Here is a 16,571-nt window from a genome sequence, read left to right as displayed (position 1 = left end):
TATTAGCCTATATAATCTTTTGGGTTAAGAGTCAAACTATATATCCTCATTAGGATATGTATATAATGATGTTTAGAAGTTGTGCTTTCAGCAAATAAAATTACCATATTTTATCATTCATTAAGCACTTCATGGACACTTGAGAAATAAAATTTAAAAATTTCTCAGTTAAAAATATAAAAATATTGATCATTTTGTTAAGGTCCAAAGCAGTTCTAACAAGCTAGGAATCTCCACAATGTTTAGTCTCTACAGATTAGCTTCTGAGCATTATACTGACCTATTGGGATGCTGTCTTCTTTTCAATTTCTTCTAAAGTCTTTTTATATTTAAGTGAACTCAGAAATATGTGAATATCCAGCTGTTGTTTTCTTTCAGTAATAATAGACGTTATTCAGGGAGGATCAACAATTTATAAATTTATGAGATTGCATAGGATATGATTACTAAAATTTTATATTTCTACATCTATGTTTCTAATACTTTAAATTAATAATCAAATTGAAAATGTTGGACTAAATGTGTTCTTTATATATTCTCTCATATACTTCCTTATACATTCCTTGGATGGCCTTGTATAAATAAATATTGTATAAATAAATAAATGCCATACATGATTCTTACTAATAATATGCAGATTGTGTGAAAAGTCTAAAAACATAGGGAAAATATTTTACCAATTGTGTTTTTTCAGAATAATAATTGGTTTAAATTTAAAAATGCTTCACCCATAAAAGAATTTGGGTAGTAAAAGAAAACTACATCCACATCTTGATTTTATTTTGACTTTACATGGTGGAACTCAGCTGCTCAGAATTAGACCAATTATAATATTTCGTTCATGTCATTCTCTCATCATTTGTCTAGATATAGCAACTTTTATTCATTTAAAAAATGATTTAATTATTTATTTTTTCATAGTGGAATAATCATCCATAAATCCACTATCCAAAACAAAAGCTAGGACTCCAGCAACAGCCCACATCCAACCCCTGGCTCCCCCACCAATCTATCCCCCCTCCTCCTTCTCACCCAAAGGATCCATCACCCAGAATCTTATGATCATTGTTCCTTTCATCTCATTTTAATGGTATATAAATCAGTATAAAGTAATTAGTCACAAAATGGTATGTCTTACCTTGAGCTAATTTTTTTCTCACTTTTCTCTCATATTATTGTAAGCATGGTTAGGACCGTGATATGTAATCATTATAGCCACTGTGTTCTCTTCTTATATTCTACCTCCCTAGGCAGGATGTCAGGGTGTGAGATCATGTATTTACTCTAAGCTCTCCAGTCATTCATTCTTCCTTAACCTAGAAACCTCATCTCATCCCAAGTGATTTTAAAAATATCTAAAAAATTTCTATTGACTACTTAGGTTTATAAAATGTTTTATTTTATTAAAATATGCAATGCTATATGGACACATTTACAAACACATAATCATTAGATTGCAAAAGCATACAGAACTGGCCCAAGTGATTAAGTATTTTTAAAATCCATTCAACTAGATTTCTGGATTTTCATGTTCCTTTCTCATAAGACATTAGTTACTTAATTAAAATGCAAAGTCATGTTTAAGGTTATTGTTAGACATCTGAAATGAATGACTAATGAATGTCCTTTCAATTGGGAAAGAGCGAGGATACGAAAGAAATCCTGAGGCAAAACTCCTCAATGAGCAAAAGCAAGGTAAGTGTGATGATGATTCCTGGTATTTACTATCCTTTGTTAAGATACATGGACTTTCTAAGAGGAGAAAAGTGAGAGCAGTGGTAAAAATGAGGTGGGAATATACAAATGTGATCCTGAAACCTTCCTTCCTCCTCCTCCTCCTCAGTAACCTGGACAGCAGCGTTCAGTAAAACAAAGTGAGTTTACAAATGTGATATGCATTATTCATGGAATGGCAACTTTCATTCTGAATATAGATATTTAAAAGCATCATGCATGTTTGAGAGGGCTTACTTGAAACTCTATGTATTTCTGATTACAACGTTTATTTCTCAAACTGATGTAGAATTGCTGAATTTGCTAACCAGAAAATTCTTTCATAGACAGTGCAGTATTTAACCTTTCTTTCTTCACTTGTCTTTAATTCCTACCCACGCTCAACTGAGTTGAAGTGTTTATATTTAAACAGAACACCCATGGAACTCTAAAGAAATTGACTCACTCATTTTTTTTAAGTTGTGGAGTTTGGTATTTTTTTTTTTTACAATATTAAATAGGCATTACAGTGTTATAAATATTTTCATTTATTTAGGCTATTGAACTCGAGTGACCCTTAAAGGCGACTTTTACAACGTAATGGTGCAAATATTGACACTAAATCACAGGAGAAAATAACGTGAAATAGTTCAAGGATGAAATCAGAGGTGGAGGAGTTGTTCTCAAACATTAATACGACCATGGATTCATGTACATATCATCTGTAAGCTGGAAGAAGTTATGAAATAATATAGTGATAAGGAGCTAACAACCCAACAAAGGTTAAGACCTATGGCCTTTTTCCCATTCGGGCCTACATTTTTCCTTTCCTCAATGAACCAGCACAGGCCATTTCCAAGAGAAACAAATGGAAGCGAAAAACAAACGTTTAAGGCAAGTGCTCACCCAAGAAGCAGGACTCCCCAGGTAAGATACCCCAAAGGAACTCGAATTCTTTTCCTAACAGAACACCTGAGTCTCCTCTGATAGACCAGAGAGCGACAGGCCGGCGGTTACACAGTGCGGCCTCTGGTGAGGAAGAGAGATGTTTATATTTCTCACAAGAGTTTGCCCCCTTAGTCGCAGGCCTAATGGAAGGAAGCTGGAGCCCTCTACCAACTGCGGTTCCAACTCCCAGGCTCCGGATGAAGCACAATGGGCGGGCGTGGGCGGGGAGCAAGTTCCTCTTCTCCGGCCCTTCCTGTCCGTGGTCACCAAAGTGTTTGGGGATTTAAGGTCCTAAAACTTCCTAAACGCTCCCCCTTGAAGTATGGAGTTTCTTTCCCCCCTGCTCTTAGCAGGGTGTTTGACCTCCTGGTCGCCTGCGCTCCCTGTGCCCCGCGCCAGCTGTGCTCCTGACCCCAGAATAAATCAAGGCTGCACCGGCCCTGGCAGAGCTCCCGGCACATTTCCTGTCTCTGCCTAAGGGAAGCCTGTTTGCCGCCAGGACACTGGTGGGGATTCTTGGAGGTTGGGGGTGGGGGTGGGGGTGGCGGGAGGCGGGGAAGGAAGGGTAGAGCCCGTTGTAGAGGGCGGTGACCGCGCTCTGGGGACACCTCGGAGCCCTGGGGCCCGACAGAGCCAAGTTGGGAGCAGCTGTGGGCGCGGGGCCTCCAAGATGAGGCCGGCGCTCACCCTGTGCCTCCTCTGGCAGGCGTTCTGGCCCCGACCCGGCCGGGGCGAGCACCCCACCGCCGATCGCGCGGGCTGCTCTGCCTCGGGGGCCTGCTACAGCCTGCACCACGCGAGCATCAAGCGGCCGGCGGCCGAGGAGGCCTGCAACCTGCGCGGCGGGGCGCTCAGCACGGTGCGCGGGGGCGCTGAGCTCCGCGAGGTGTTCGCTCTCCTGCGCGCAGGCCCGGGGCCCGGAGGGGGCTCCAAAGACCTTCTATTTTGGGTGGCGCTGGAGCGGAGGCAATCCGAGTGCACCCAGGAGAGCGAGCCGTTGCGGGGTTTCTCCTGGGTGACCCCCGACGTCGATGTCGATGTCGACGTCGACGGGTTGGAAAACGAGACGCTGCCGTGGGTGCAGGAGCCCCAGCGCTCGTGCGTGGTGCGGAACTGCGCGGCGCTCCAGGCCGCCGAGGGCGTGGAGCCCGCGGGCTGGAAGGAGATGCGCTGCCACTGGCGCGCCCACGGCTACCTGTGCAAGTACCGGTTCGAGGGCTTGTGCCCCGCGCCGCGCCCCGGGGCCGCCTCCGACTTGAGCTACCGCGCGCCCTTCCAGCTGCACAGCGCGGCGCTGGACTTCAGTCCCCCCGGGACCGAGGTGAGTGCGCGCTGCCCCGGGCGGCCACCCACCACGGCCACCTGCATCGCGGACGGGGTCGGCGCTCGCTGGGACGGGATACCCTCCGGGGCTGTGCTCTGTCCCTGCCCCGGGAGGTACCTCCGCGCAGGCAAATGCGCAGAGCTCTCTCACTGCCTAGACGACTCGGACGGCTTTGTCTGCGAGTGTGCTGCGGGCTTCGTGCTGGGGAAAGACGGACGCTCTTGTGTAACCTACGGAGAAGGACAGCCGGACCCGGGGGGGACCGTGGTGCCCACCAGGCACCCGCTGGCCACTGCAGCCAGCCCCATGCCGAGGAGAACAGGGTCACCCAGGGTCCCTGAAAAACCAGGAGAGACGCCCCGGGTCCCTGGACAAGGCAGTTCAGCCACACACATTTCTGAGGTTCCTGGGTGGGGACCAAAGAGCACGATGCCCACCCTTCAGATGTCCCCTCAAGCCAACTCAAAGGCCACCATCGCTCCTTCAGGAAGCGTGATCCCCACGTCTAACTCCACGTCTTCCCCGGACAATCCCCAGGCTTTGGACTCCTCCTCCACCGTGGTCTTCATACTTGTGAGCATAGCAGTAGTAGTGTTGGTGATCTTGACCATGACCGTGCTGGGGCTTTTCAAACTCTGCTTTCACAAAAGCCCTTCCTCTCGGCCAGGAAAGGGGCCTTTGGCCGCTCCTGGGGCGGAGAGTGGTGCGCAGGCTACTGCTCTGAGCTCCAATTCGGCACACTGCGCCACGGGGTGAAGTCCAGGCTGCGGGACCGAGCGGATGGCGCCTCACTGATTGGGTCCTCTTTCGACTCCGAAGTCTCCTAGTGAAAGCGGACAGTGAGCACTTTTTCACTCTCAGTGGAAAGGGGAACGGAGAAGAGGGGCTTATCTACGGAACTGACGGTTTCTGCAGAAGTTCCCTTCCCCGAAACTCCCTGGACTCCACGCAGGAGCTACATCTGAACTGGGTGCTCCTCTTCCAATAAGGAAGAGGTGGGAGTGCCTTAGGTGGTACTGAGCCCAGGATGCTACCGGGGAGAGGGCTTTTCTTGTGGATTTGAAGAAGTGATTGAACTTTTTAAGATAGTGACGTTTGGCTCAGTGGATAGAGTGTCAGCCTGCGGACTCAAAAAGGTTCAATTCCGGTCAAGGGCAGGTACCTTGGTTGCAGGCACATACCCAGTGGGGAGTGTGCAGGAGGTGGCTGGTCGATGGTTCTCTCTCATCGATGTTTCTAACTCTCTGTTCCTCTCCCTTCCTCTCTGTAAAAAAATCAATAAAATGTATTAAAAAATATATTGAAAGCATATAGAAAACAATACAATATTTTACATTTTATTTTTTACCACGATGGAAAGAAAAACTCTGTTCAGACATATTGATTTTAAAATCCCAGGCAATAAAATAAAATAAAGGCTTGTTGGTAACCCAGACTCACATGTCAGTGGTTTCCTGGAGGAGTAATTATTTAGGAAGAGCTGCTGAGGAGCATGCTGGACAGGGCAGCAAGAGTACATCCTGTTTTTAGGTTGAGGGGGGAAATTTTAAGAACTAGTAACTTTTTCCTTGTTTTCTTTTTTTTAAAATATATTTTGCTTTCAAAGTTACTGCTATGTGTGTGCTCTGCTATAAATCTAAACTGCAGTGTTGCCAAATTTGCTGGCTCTAGAAGCAAATTATAGTTGACCGCAAATTCAAGTGTTTACTCTGTGTCCTCGCTCAAGGAAACAAATGATTTGTTTTGCTTTTCCAATGCGTGTGCTCTCCAGTGTAATGACCTTCCCACCCAAATAGCCCTCTCCTGAATATCAGGGTGCTGATGCTCACTTCCAATTATAGCAATGTTAATTTTCAGTTAAAGCATTAATGCTAAGTATTGATTTGAAATCTTCTGGGTGCATTAAAGCAAAAGTAAGCTGGATTTCCTCATAGTTGCTGGTTCTTGTGCACTGTTTAACCCGTGGAAAAACATGAAATTCAGACCATTTCCTTCCCCACTTAATAAAAGCATGTGTAGTGACCATACCTACTCAGCTTGGAGTGATTTCAAATTAATAAGAGTCTACAGGGCAAAAGCATGACAAACAGCTTTCCATAAGAATAGGTAGTATAAGCATAAATGGTAAATACAAATATCTATCATCTTGTTGTGACTTGGGGTATTAGAAAGTAATTTAAATGAAATATTCCTCAAAAAACAATTAAGGCAATAATAATCACCATCTAGTGGAATTGAGACCCCCCTCCCCTTCCAGAAAATATTCCTCTTCTACTAGTATAACAAATCTTTAAAATTAAGTGTGTGGAGATTGGTGCATGGAGACAGATAGAGAAACAAGCTTAGCAACCATTAAGTTTACACTATATTTTCATAGAACCATTTTTATGTTCTTGAGTGTGCAATGTACAAAATATATACAGGGATGGGCAAAAGTAGGTTTACAATTGTGAGTACACAAAACAGAGTTTATTATTGTATTACTTATTTATTTATTATAATATTTATTATTATTATTATTAACCTACTTTTGGCCACCCCTGTATATATAATATATATGGTGTTATAATATTAAAGGAACAAAGTAACAGGTAATTTGCTTCATATGTTAAAGATTTGTCTAAACAGTTGCATTTAAATAAAATCACAAATGAATTAGAATTAACAATATTCAAAGGGATTTTAAATAAAATCATTTCACAAACAAGTGTGAAGAATAAATTAGTGTTAGCTCAATTACTCTGTTCTTTTCCCCTATTCTCCTTGTAAGTAGATCAGAAAAGAATTACAGAAAACTCTTTCATATTTGATTCCCTGAGACATAGCAATTGCAGACCAAGCTTCATATAATTTCCTTTGATTTCTAGCTATGAAGTCTTCCATAAAATTTTGAATCTATGGCAGAATCAGGCCAGCTAGGCACAGTGCTTAAGAAATATTTAAGGTTAGGATCCGTGTCCTTCCTCTGTACTGCTTCTCCACTATCACTTCATTAATTCTCCAACCTCTTTGAGGTTCATTTCTTACTTAAAGCCCTCTTCCCTGACACTCATTTCATAGATGTCTGTTCAGTTATTTCCTTACAAGAAAGACTTGGAACCGAACTTACAGTCTTTCTCTCCAACCTAAGTCCTGCCATCGTCTTACACAATCTCAAAGTCCTCAAGTATGACTCTTCCAATGTTGTACATTCCTGTTCCTTGACTTCCTCACTTCCAACTATCTTCACTTTATTTCAGCCGTCCACTCCGACAGCCACACCTTAGCCTTTCAGCTGATGCTGACACTGCTCTACATCTGCAAACACAAATTCAGGCATTCGTGCTTGTGCACATGTGTACATGTTGAAACCTGTATATTAATGAACTTTTCCACTGATTAGAAGTAAACCATTATTGTTGAACTTCGAGATTCCTTCTTTCTTACAATGATAAGCCTTGCTGTGAATAGTGGCCTTGCATGCTATCATTCTTTTATTTTTCTCTCTCTCTTTTTAAAATAATTTCATATATACAGAAGTAGTGAGTACAGTAAAACATTTTTTTCTTGAATTATTTACGAGTAAATTTCAGGCCTAATGTTCCATTACCTCTGAATACTTTAGTAATTACTTCTAGGTTATTTAATTTGTTGGCATAGAATTTCCATATAATTCTTTTTTCATTTCCATAGAATTGGTAATGATCTCCTCTCTTTTATTTCTAATTTTGGTAATTTGAGTATTTCTTCTTTGGGGGATGGGACCAGTCTGCCAATTTTGTTGACCTATTCAACTAACTTTGGGAATCATCTATTTTTCTCTATTGTATTTCTAACCTCTATGTCATTTTATTTTCTAATCTTTATTATTCCATCATTTTCTTTGTTTTGGGTTTACTGTGTTATTTTTCCAATTTTTCAGAGTGGAAAATTAGGTAATTGATTTAAGATTTTTCTTTATTAATACAGATTTTTATAGCTATCCACTTCCCTCTAAGCACTGCTTTAGTGGCACCCAGTAAATTTGGCCATCTTGTGTTTTCATTTTCATTCATCTCAAAGTATTTTCTAATTTTCCTTGTGTTTTTTAAACTATATTGGTTATTTAGGAGGATGTTGCTTAATCTCCACATATTTTACACCTTCCCTACATTCCTTCTGTTTTTAATTTGATTTCATTGCAGTTAAAAAACATACTTTGTATGGCTTCAACCCTTTTTAACTTACTGAGGTCACTCACTTTTAATGTTGAATTATCTATCTCTACCTTTAGTTCTGCCATATTTTAAAACAATATATATATATATTTGGAGCTCATATATAAGTGCATATATGCTTATAATTATTATATCTCCAGATATATGGGCTCTTTTATCATTATAAATTGTTCCTCTTTATCTCTAGTTACATTTTTTGTTTTAAAGTCTATTTTGCATGATATTGGTAGAGCAACTTCAGCTGTCTGGTGGCTGCTTTTTGCTTGGTATATCTTTTTGCATCAATCTTTCTGCAGTCGATATCTTTCAACTATTTGTGTCTTTGAATTTAATGTGTCTCCTGTAGACAGTATATAGTCAGACTATTTTCTTTAATCCGTTCTCCAATCTCTGCCTACTGAATGGATGTGAAATACATTTGTCATTAATGTACTTACTGATAAGTTAAGTTACATCTACTATTTCCTATTTGCTTTCTACATATCTCATTTCCTTTTTGTTCCTCCATTACTGTTTTCTTCTGTATTAAATAAATAGTTGATAGAATGTCATTTTAATTTTCTTATTGTTTCTTCTGCTTTCCTAAGTTTTTTTTTTTAATTGGCTCCCATGGAGATTACAATTAACATCTTAATTTAAAGACTGCATAATTAGGAGAAATACTAACTAATCTTAATATTATACCACAATTTTTCTCCAACATAGCTGCTACATCCTCTCTTGGGGATGGGGTCACTTTAAGTAAAGGCCTGCTATCCACCTTCTTCTTTGTGTTATTATTGTCAAAGGAATTACATCTTGATATTCTGTAAGCCCATCATCACAGTTTTATGATAATTGCTTTATTCTGCAGTTCTTTTAAAATCATATAGGAGAATAAAAAGTTATAAAGAAAAAAAATAAATTTATACTGTCTTTGATATTTACCTATTTAGTCACCTTTACCAGTGCACATTATATCTTTGTGTGGTTTTGTTACTGGCTGATATCTTTTATTATCATTCTGAAGGACTTCATTGTGTTTTCTTATAGGAAACGTCTGCTGGCAACAAATTTTCTCAAATTTTGTTTATTGAGAATGCTTTAATTTCTTCTTTATTTTTGAAGGATAGTTTTGGTAGACATAGAATTTTTAATTGATATTTTCTTTTTAATGCTTTGCTTAAGTCATCGCACTGCCTTCTGGGCTCCATAGTTTTTGATAAAAGTTACTTTATTTTTGGAGAGCATTATGCTAAGTGAAATAAGTCAGTCAGAGAAAGATAAATATCACATGATTCACTCATTTGTGGAATATTATGAACAACATAAACTGATAAACAAAAACAGATCCAGAGACAGAGAAGCATTGATCAGACAGTCAAACCTCAGAGGGAAGGTAGGGGAGGGTGGGGGTAAGGGGGAGAGATCAACGAAAGGACTTATATGCATGCATATAGGCCTAACCAATGGACACAGACAACAGGGGGGTGAAGGCATGAGTTGGGGGGGGGGTTGTGGGGGCAATGGGGAGATAAGGACACATATGTAATACCTTAATCAATAAAGAAAATAAATAACTTTATTTTATTGAGGGTCCTTTGTACATTTTTAGTTGTTTTCCTCTTGGTACTTTTAAGCTTCTTTCATGTGACTGCTTTCCTGTTTCTTTGTATAGGTCATGCATTTTGTTGAAAGTCATATGTTTTAAATAACATAATGTGGTAGTTCTGTAAATCCATCCCCCAGTAGCCACACCATAGTTTGTTGTTGCTGCTGTTTGCTTGGTTACTTTTCTTGATTAAGTCCCTGTCATGTGTAACCACTGAACTAACTTCTCTGCTCAGTTAGCTTATTGGTAAGCTAGTGATTAAGAAGAAAGTTATTTAAATGATTGGATCAATAAATCTCCCACCCTTTGTGGAGGGGCTCTGTGTGTGTTGCAGCAGGACTTCAATGATCAGATAGTTAAAAATTCTTTCTTAGGCTTCACTTTTTGCTTTGGCAGGGCCTCAGCATTTCTCTCAGAGTTGCAGAAATCAGGGCTTTTTTAAATCTTTCCTGGGCAGGTGCACCGCCTTACATTATTCATGCATTTGCCTTCCTAGATTCCCAAGAATGTACTGGAGCTTGGCAAAGCCCTCTATGGACATCTCTTTCCCCAAATCTTCCTTATTAGTTTTTGTTCAATCTCTGGTTTGCCACACTGGCATCAACACCTGTAATTAGATTCCTATGGCTACTGTAAGTTATTGTCACAAACTGGGTAGCTGAAAACAGGAGAAATGTATTCTTTCACAGATCTAGAGGTCAGAAATCTAAAATCAAGCTATTAGCAGGGCCTTGATCCCTCTGAAGTCTCTAGGAAAGAATCATTCATTGCCTCTTTCTAGCATCTGGTAGTTGGCATGATCTTTGGTGTTCCTCGGCTTGCAGCTGTATCGCTCCAGTCTCTACCTCTATTGTCATGTGGCCTTCTTACCTCTCGGTGTGTCTCTTATTTGTCTTTGGGTCCAAATTCCTCTCTTCTTATAAGGACACCAGTCATTGGATTTAAGATTCACCCAAATTCATATTACTTCATTTTAGTTTAATTTAATTTGTAAAGATAACATTTCCAAATAAGATCATTCACAGGTACTGGAACTTAGTTTTAAATATATATTTTGGGGAAACACAATTACAGACAGTTAGTGGTACTTTTCTGTGAGTGGGGGTCTTTAAAAGTTCAAAACCTGGTTTGTCTCTCTCAGTGGCCGATAGGCTGATTGTTTTCATTGCTACTCTGTTTGCAATTCTGGTTTTCAAGGCATCTTCAGGGCTGGAGATGGAGAGTGAGAATAGGGAGAGTTGGGAGCAGTGTTGATCACTGATGGGCCTCCTCAAATTATAGCAATTAATTTTCTGCTTGCCTTAGTGGCAACTTACCCCACATATGGTTCCTATACCTACCTCACCATCAAAATTACTTGTGTTGATTTTATATACAGTCATTAGATATTGTCTAGTTCAAGACTTCAGTCTGGGCTCTAAGGATCTCACTGCTATAGAATTGGTCATCGTTTCTAGGCCTTTTCAGAGACTAGAACTAGAAAATGTAATAATTTCTAAAATACAATAGATTTCTACCACAAAAGAGAGAAACAAATATGTCTAAGTGCAAAAGAGGTAAAGATAGATGAGTTCCCTAAATGGGCATTTAAGCTTGCTCACCTTCTCACTTGGATGAATCCTTGGTGCTATGGGTGAAATGGTGATAGAAGCTGGGTAGAAGGGGGAATAATGAGTTTAAAGGAAATTGACACCCTACTTCTCAGGGCATGGCCCAGGGAAACTGAAAACCTCTTAGAGAACCACAGCCACCCATGGCATTGATATTTGTAAATAGCAATCTTCAGGAGATGTATCTGGATGGAAGGACCTGAGGGAAGCATTGAGAGAGAGAAGCTAAAATTTATTTTGCCTGATGTGGATCTTTTGAAACCTTAGAGTTGGAGTTATCAGGACAACAAATAAACCCAAATGGATCCAACAAACAAAAATCAAAGGGGAGCCCTAACCGGTTTGGCTCAGTGGATAAAGCATTGGCCTGCATACTCAAGGGTCCCAGGTTCGATTCCGGTCAAGGGCATGTACCTTGGTTGTGGACACATACCCAGTAGGGAGTGTGCAGGAGGCAGCTGATCGATGTTTCTCTCTCATCGATGTTTCTAACTCTCTATCCCTCTCCCTTCCCCTCTGTAAAAAAACAATCCTATATAATAAAAGTCTAATATGTAAATCAACCAAACAGCAGAATGACCATGGAACGACTGGTTGCTATGATGTTCACTGACCACCAGGGGGAAGACACTCAATGCAGGAGCTGCCCACAGTCCACAGGTCCCAACCTGCGGTGGCAACAGGGGGCGGGGCCAGTGAGTGGGCAGTGCCAGGCCAGCCAGGCAGGTGTCAGCTGGGGCCCCCTGATTGCCCCACCAGTTGCCCCACAGATAGGCCCTGATCGCCGGCCAGACCTAGGGACCCTACCCATGCATGATTTTCATGCACTGGGCCTCTAGTAAAATATATTTTTAAAAAATTAAAGGGGAACTTGTACCGTACAGCCACAGATGTAGACAGTCAAAAAGTACTGGAAATTGTATGTGCACGGTAAAGCAGGTTGGACAGATCTAGTGACCAAAAACCATGGGACTGGGCATCTAGTCCCAATGCCAGGGGAATATGTCAGCTTCCTAGAACTTAGATCCTCCCTATTTCAGGGTAGACAACAGTGGAATGCCTAACCCTTTCCTTTAGGGTCTTAACATTCCCCTCCATAATTTGAGACTTCATCAATTTTTACCTTTAATTTCCCTGTCCTCACTGTTCTTCCCTTTGGGTTATATATCCATCCTAAATGACTTCCACAAGCAGAAATCTCATTACTCTGATTTTTCCCCTTAACTCTTCATCTCCTCCTCCTGGTGATCTACCCAGCCTGGTAACAGATTTATCCTCCTCGTGTGCTATTTATCATTCAACTAGGCTGCTCAAAAGAATCCCAAGGTTGTCCCATTATGTTAAGTCTACACTCATGAGCCTGGCTCAGGCCCCTCCAAGTCCTTATCAAGTTAGTACACACTCATCTCATATTGTACCCTGTGTTTTTGCTGAACTAAATTACTCAATGTTGTGTTATTGTAGCTCCATAATTTTAATGTGCAATCTTTCTATCTGGAGTGCCACCCATTACCATCTGGCATGTCAATATGTGTTTATACCACAAATCCCAGTTTAAAGGCTACCTCCTCCAAGATATCATCCCCAGTTAACTCAGACTCAAACCAATTCTCTGAAATCCTTCATCACTGGTGTATATTTTTTCATCTCTACAACCAATGCATGAGGCTGAAGTGAGGAACTATACCTTACATATTTTGTAAAAAACAGATTGCATTTACATTGCCAAGATTTCAATAGATGTTTTCTAAGTAAATTATAATTAGGCAGAAATGATAAATTTACTCAAATGAATGTTCATTTTTATACTGAACTATCAAGTTCTTTTAGGGCAAGCATGTCAAACTCAAAGGCTAACATGGGCCAAATAAATGAGGCATGCGGCCCTCGGGCGGCAAGTTTGACATGCTTGTTTTAGGGTCTTAACATTCCCCTCTATAATTTATTTTTACCTTTAATTTTCCTGTCTGCACTGTTCTTCCCTTTGTTTTAAAACCTTAAAATTATTTAGTAGCTATATAATGCATGTATACCTTATATAAGTTTTCATTTCATGACATATACATAGTAAGACAAGTACTGAACAAAGTTCTTTGGCCTGGATCCCTGAAAGTCTAACTTTCTTTGTGCTCACAGTTGCCCTCCCACATGCATAGAACTGAGACGTTCTTCCTTCCCAAAACTATATTTTTCTTACAAAAACATCCCTAAATAAGATATCCACATAGAATCTGTTTCCCCAAAAATCCCTTTAACACCCACCCCTTCTCTCTGTCCTACTCAAAGGCATCCTCTCTGAAGATCAGTGTCAGATGCCCTGACAACTCAAAGCAGTAGTTAGATTTACTGGGCTGCCATTGTTTGGGGGAGGGAAGTTTGGGGCAAATGCAAGGCAGGCAGTGAGCCTTAAGCTGAAGGACACATGGCGATGGGCTCTGCCCCTGGGAATAAAATTGCCCAGTAGAGGACCTACCTATTCAATGGGACAGCCCCCACTCCCTCCGCTATAACTTGAGAACAGAGTCTCTGGGAACACTGGCTTCTCTGCTCAGGAGTCTGTGGAGCTAGGACCTCTAGAGGTTCCATCAGGAACACAGTCCAGACTCTGCTATACAACAAATTTGTGATCCAATGGGTAGAGAAGGGAAAAAAAACAAACAGGAGAAAATACAAAATGAAGTTAAAATAATTCACAAGGCTACAGTCCTTTCCCCCTCAGCCAAAACCTCCACTATTACCATTCTTTTCTTGATAGCCCACTTGTACCATCTTTCTGCCATCCTTGTGTCCCTTGTATCTTGAACCCAAAGACAGACCTCCAGGCTAAAATTGGAAGCAAGTGGGGAGAATGTGGGAGAGATATTTTTAGGCCTCTAAAACTGGAAGCGAGCTTTTACTCTCATTGAGTTTGCCTTTTGGACTAGGTTCCTGCATTGTCGGAGCAAGTGAGGTGAGAGGAGCTCCAATTGTACATGCTCAGGCCCTCCTCTGGGCTGGTATCCTCTCGGATGAGCTACTTCAAAGTGTTAGCTTACTCAAAACACTTCTTGCTTCTGTAGATCTTTACCTAAACTCTCCTATTTTGAGTAAGCAAGATTGATAGAATTAAGAGTACATAGTTCTGATCTTCCCCCTTACCCCATCTCTATCACCTTTAATACATAGGTCCTCTAAAGGCAGAGACCATGTCTGCCTGATTCTTTTCCAAGTCCAGTGTCTGGCACATAAATGGTACTACATCCTTATTGAATTAATGGAGGAACGGGTAGGTGGTTTGAAACATACCTGAGGGGCAAGGCTGGTGGGTGGAGACACATTTGCTGATCTTTTCTGAATATATATGTATTTTGCTGTATACACACACAGAGAGACACACATATCTCTACCGCTATATCTCTGTAACAGTTGCCTGGGTGCCTCTGCTCTGGACTTCCGCACTTCCCAGTCACACCATTCTTTCTGGAATGTATTCCTTCTATTGCCCTCTATCCCTCTGGCCATCCTCTACCCTACCCTTCCACTAGATGATCTGGCATCTTTCTCTCCCTTATTGTACATTAATATGTACAGATGGCCCAGGGGCTCCACTGGCAGGGATAGAGTCCACAGAGGGTAGGCCCACTTGAAAATTGGATTGAGAACTGGCCCTGTTTACCTTAACATATGCTGGAAAAGATAAGAGCTGAGCAAAGGTCTGTTCTGGTCTTGCATAGCCACAGAATGAGGCTCCCAAGGCTACATCTTCATTATCAACAATACCTGCTCTCCAGGCCTCAGCTGCCTGCTCAACATTCCCCATCCCTCCTGCCACAGTAAATTCAGCATACCTCAAATTAAACTCACCACAGGTTCCTTTTGTAACCTTTTTGATGGTATGACTCTCATTCCAAAATTCCTGGCTGGAACCCTCAATTGCCCTTTTATAATCCTTTTTTTTCTCTTAACCTTTATATTCTATGTCAATAATTCATATTTATCTTCCCTTGGAAATGTCCAGTAGATTGACCCTTTTTTATTGAGGTTCACGTTTGCCATCCCAACCTAGATTTTCATCATCATAGTCATCCTTTAGTTATCTTTTTTACTTTAATATTTATATCTAAATCCACTCATCAAACCACTTTAGTCTTTCTACAGCACCCTCCCTCCCTTTTAGTAAAATAGCTTATGCTTCTCATTTTCTAACACATAAAAGACTAAAAGAAATCCATGACTGACTTCTCAAAACCTGGTCCCACCCTGTGTACTGGTCCAAACTATGTCCCAAGATTCCCCAACACACTCCTCTCAGGCCACTTGCCTCATGAAAACAAAAACATTTTAAAAGCCTATTTTGTGCCAGACTCAGTGAATTGACACTGGAGATAAGACAGAATCCAAGACAGACATGATCCCTGTCCTCCTGCATCCTACAGTCTACCTCAGGATTTTCTCCCTTCCTTCATCTGCCAATAGTGCTCTGCCTCTTAACATGTAATCGCATGCCATCATATTACTGACTCTTTCATATATTCAACCACAGATTGTGTAACTTGGGTAGGGTCCTATGCTAAGCAAGCTCTGGATGTTGGAGATTATGTCACCATTATATACCCACTATCAAGCACAATGTCTGGAGGTAGGTAACTAGTTCATATTTTTTTTAAAGGAATGAATCACTTAATAAAATGTTATAAACAATGAGCAATTAGAATTTAGAGGAGAGAGAAATTGGAATGTTGAGGAGTTTCCAGAGAGCTGTGCCCTAGTGTATGTGTGTGCTATGCACAGACTGAGAAGTGGGAGGAGGGCATAGCAAGCAGTGCAACACTGGAATGTGAGGCACGGAAGTGAGGCCGACTAGCTGTGCCCTCTGTTTCCAAAGTAATGGAGTAGCAACACCTCAGCTAGCCCATGAGCCAGGATTATCCATGTGACTATGTTCTCTCCGGTAAAATGTGGGCGGGAATCATGTGTACGATGTCCACACCATCTGCTGTACTAGTCAGAACAGGAAAGGTTACATTGTGGAATAAGCAGCACAAGTTTAGTTCTTGCTCACAAAAATATGCTGCAAGCCCGAAGGACTTCTTTCATTCCCTCAGGATTCCTGCAATTCCTTGGTAACATCAACATGTGTTTTGTGGTCATCATGGCATAAGAAGCAAGGGCTGGAGAGTCAAGAAGAAACAAAAATGTGAGAAATCAAA

The 16,571-nt window shown here is 41.2% G+C and overlaps 1 protein-coding gene across 1 annotated transcript; it reads left to right on the top strand.

Annotated features, from left to right (window-relative positions):
- The first annotated feature begins 3,276 nt into the window (after positions 1-3,276).
- Positions 3,277-6,003, top strand: CLEC14A (C-type lectin domain containing 14A). Its single transcript, XM_008150452.3, has one exon. It carries the CDS (start codon positions 3,332-3,334, stop codon positions 4,739-4,741), a length of 1,410 nt encoding a protein of 469 aa, XP_008148674.2. The 5' UTR covers positions 3,277-3,331; the 3' UTR covers positions 4,742-6,003.
- Positions 6,004-16,571: the final 10,568 nt, after the last annotated feature.

Source organism: Eptesicus fuscus, chromosome 5 (assembly GCF_027574615.1).
Source record: "Eptesicus fuscus isolate TK198812 chromosome 5, DD_ASM_mEF_20220401, whole genome shotgun sequence".
NCBI lineage: Eukaryota > Metazoa > Chordata > Mammalia > Chiroptera > Vespertilionidae > Eptesicus > Eptesicus fuscus.
The sequence above is the reverse complement of the archived record's forward strand: the minus strand, read 5'-3'. Positions and strand labels throughout refer to the sequence as shown.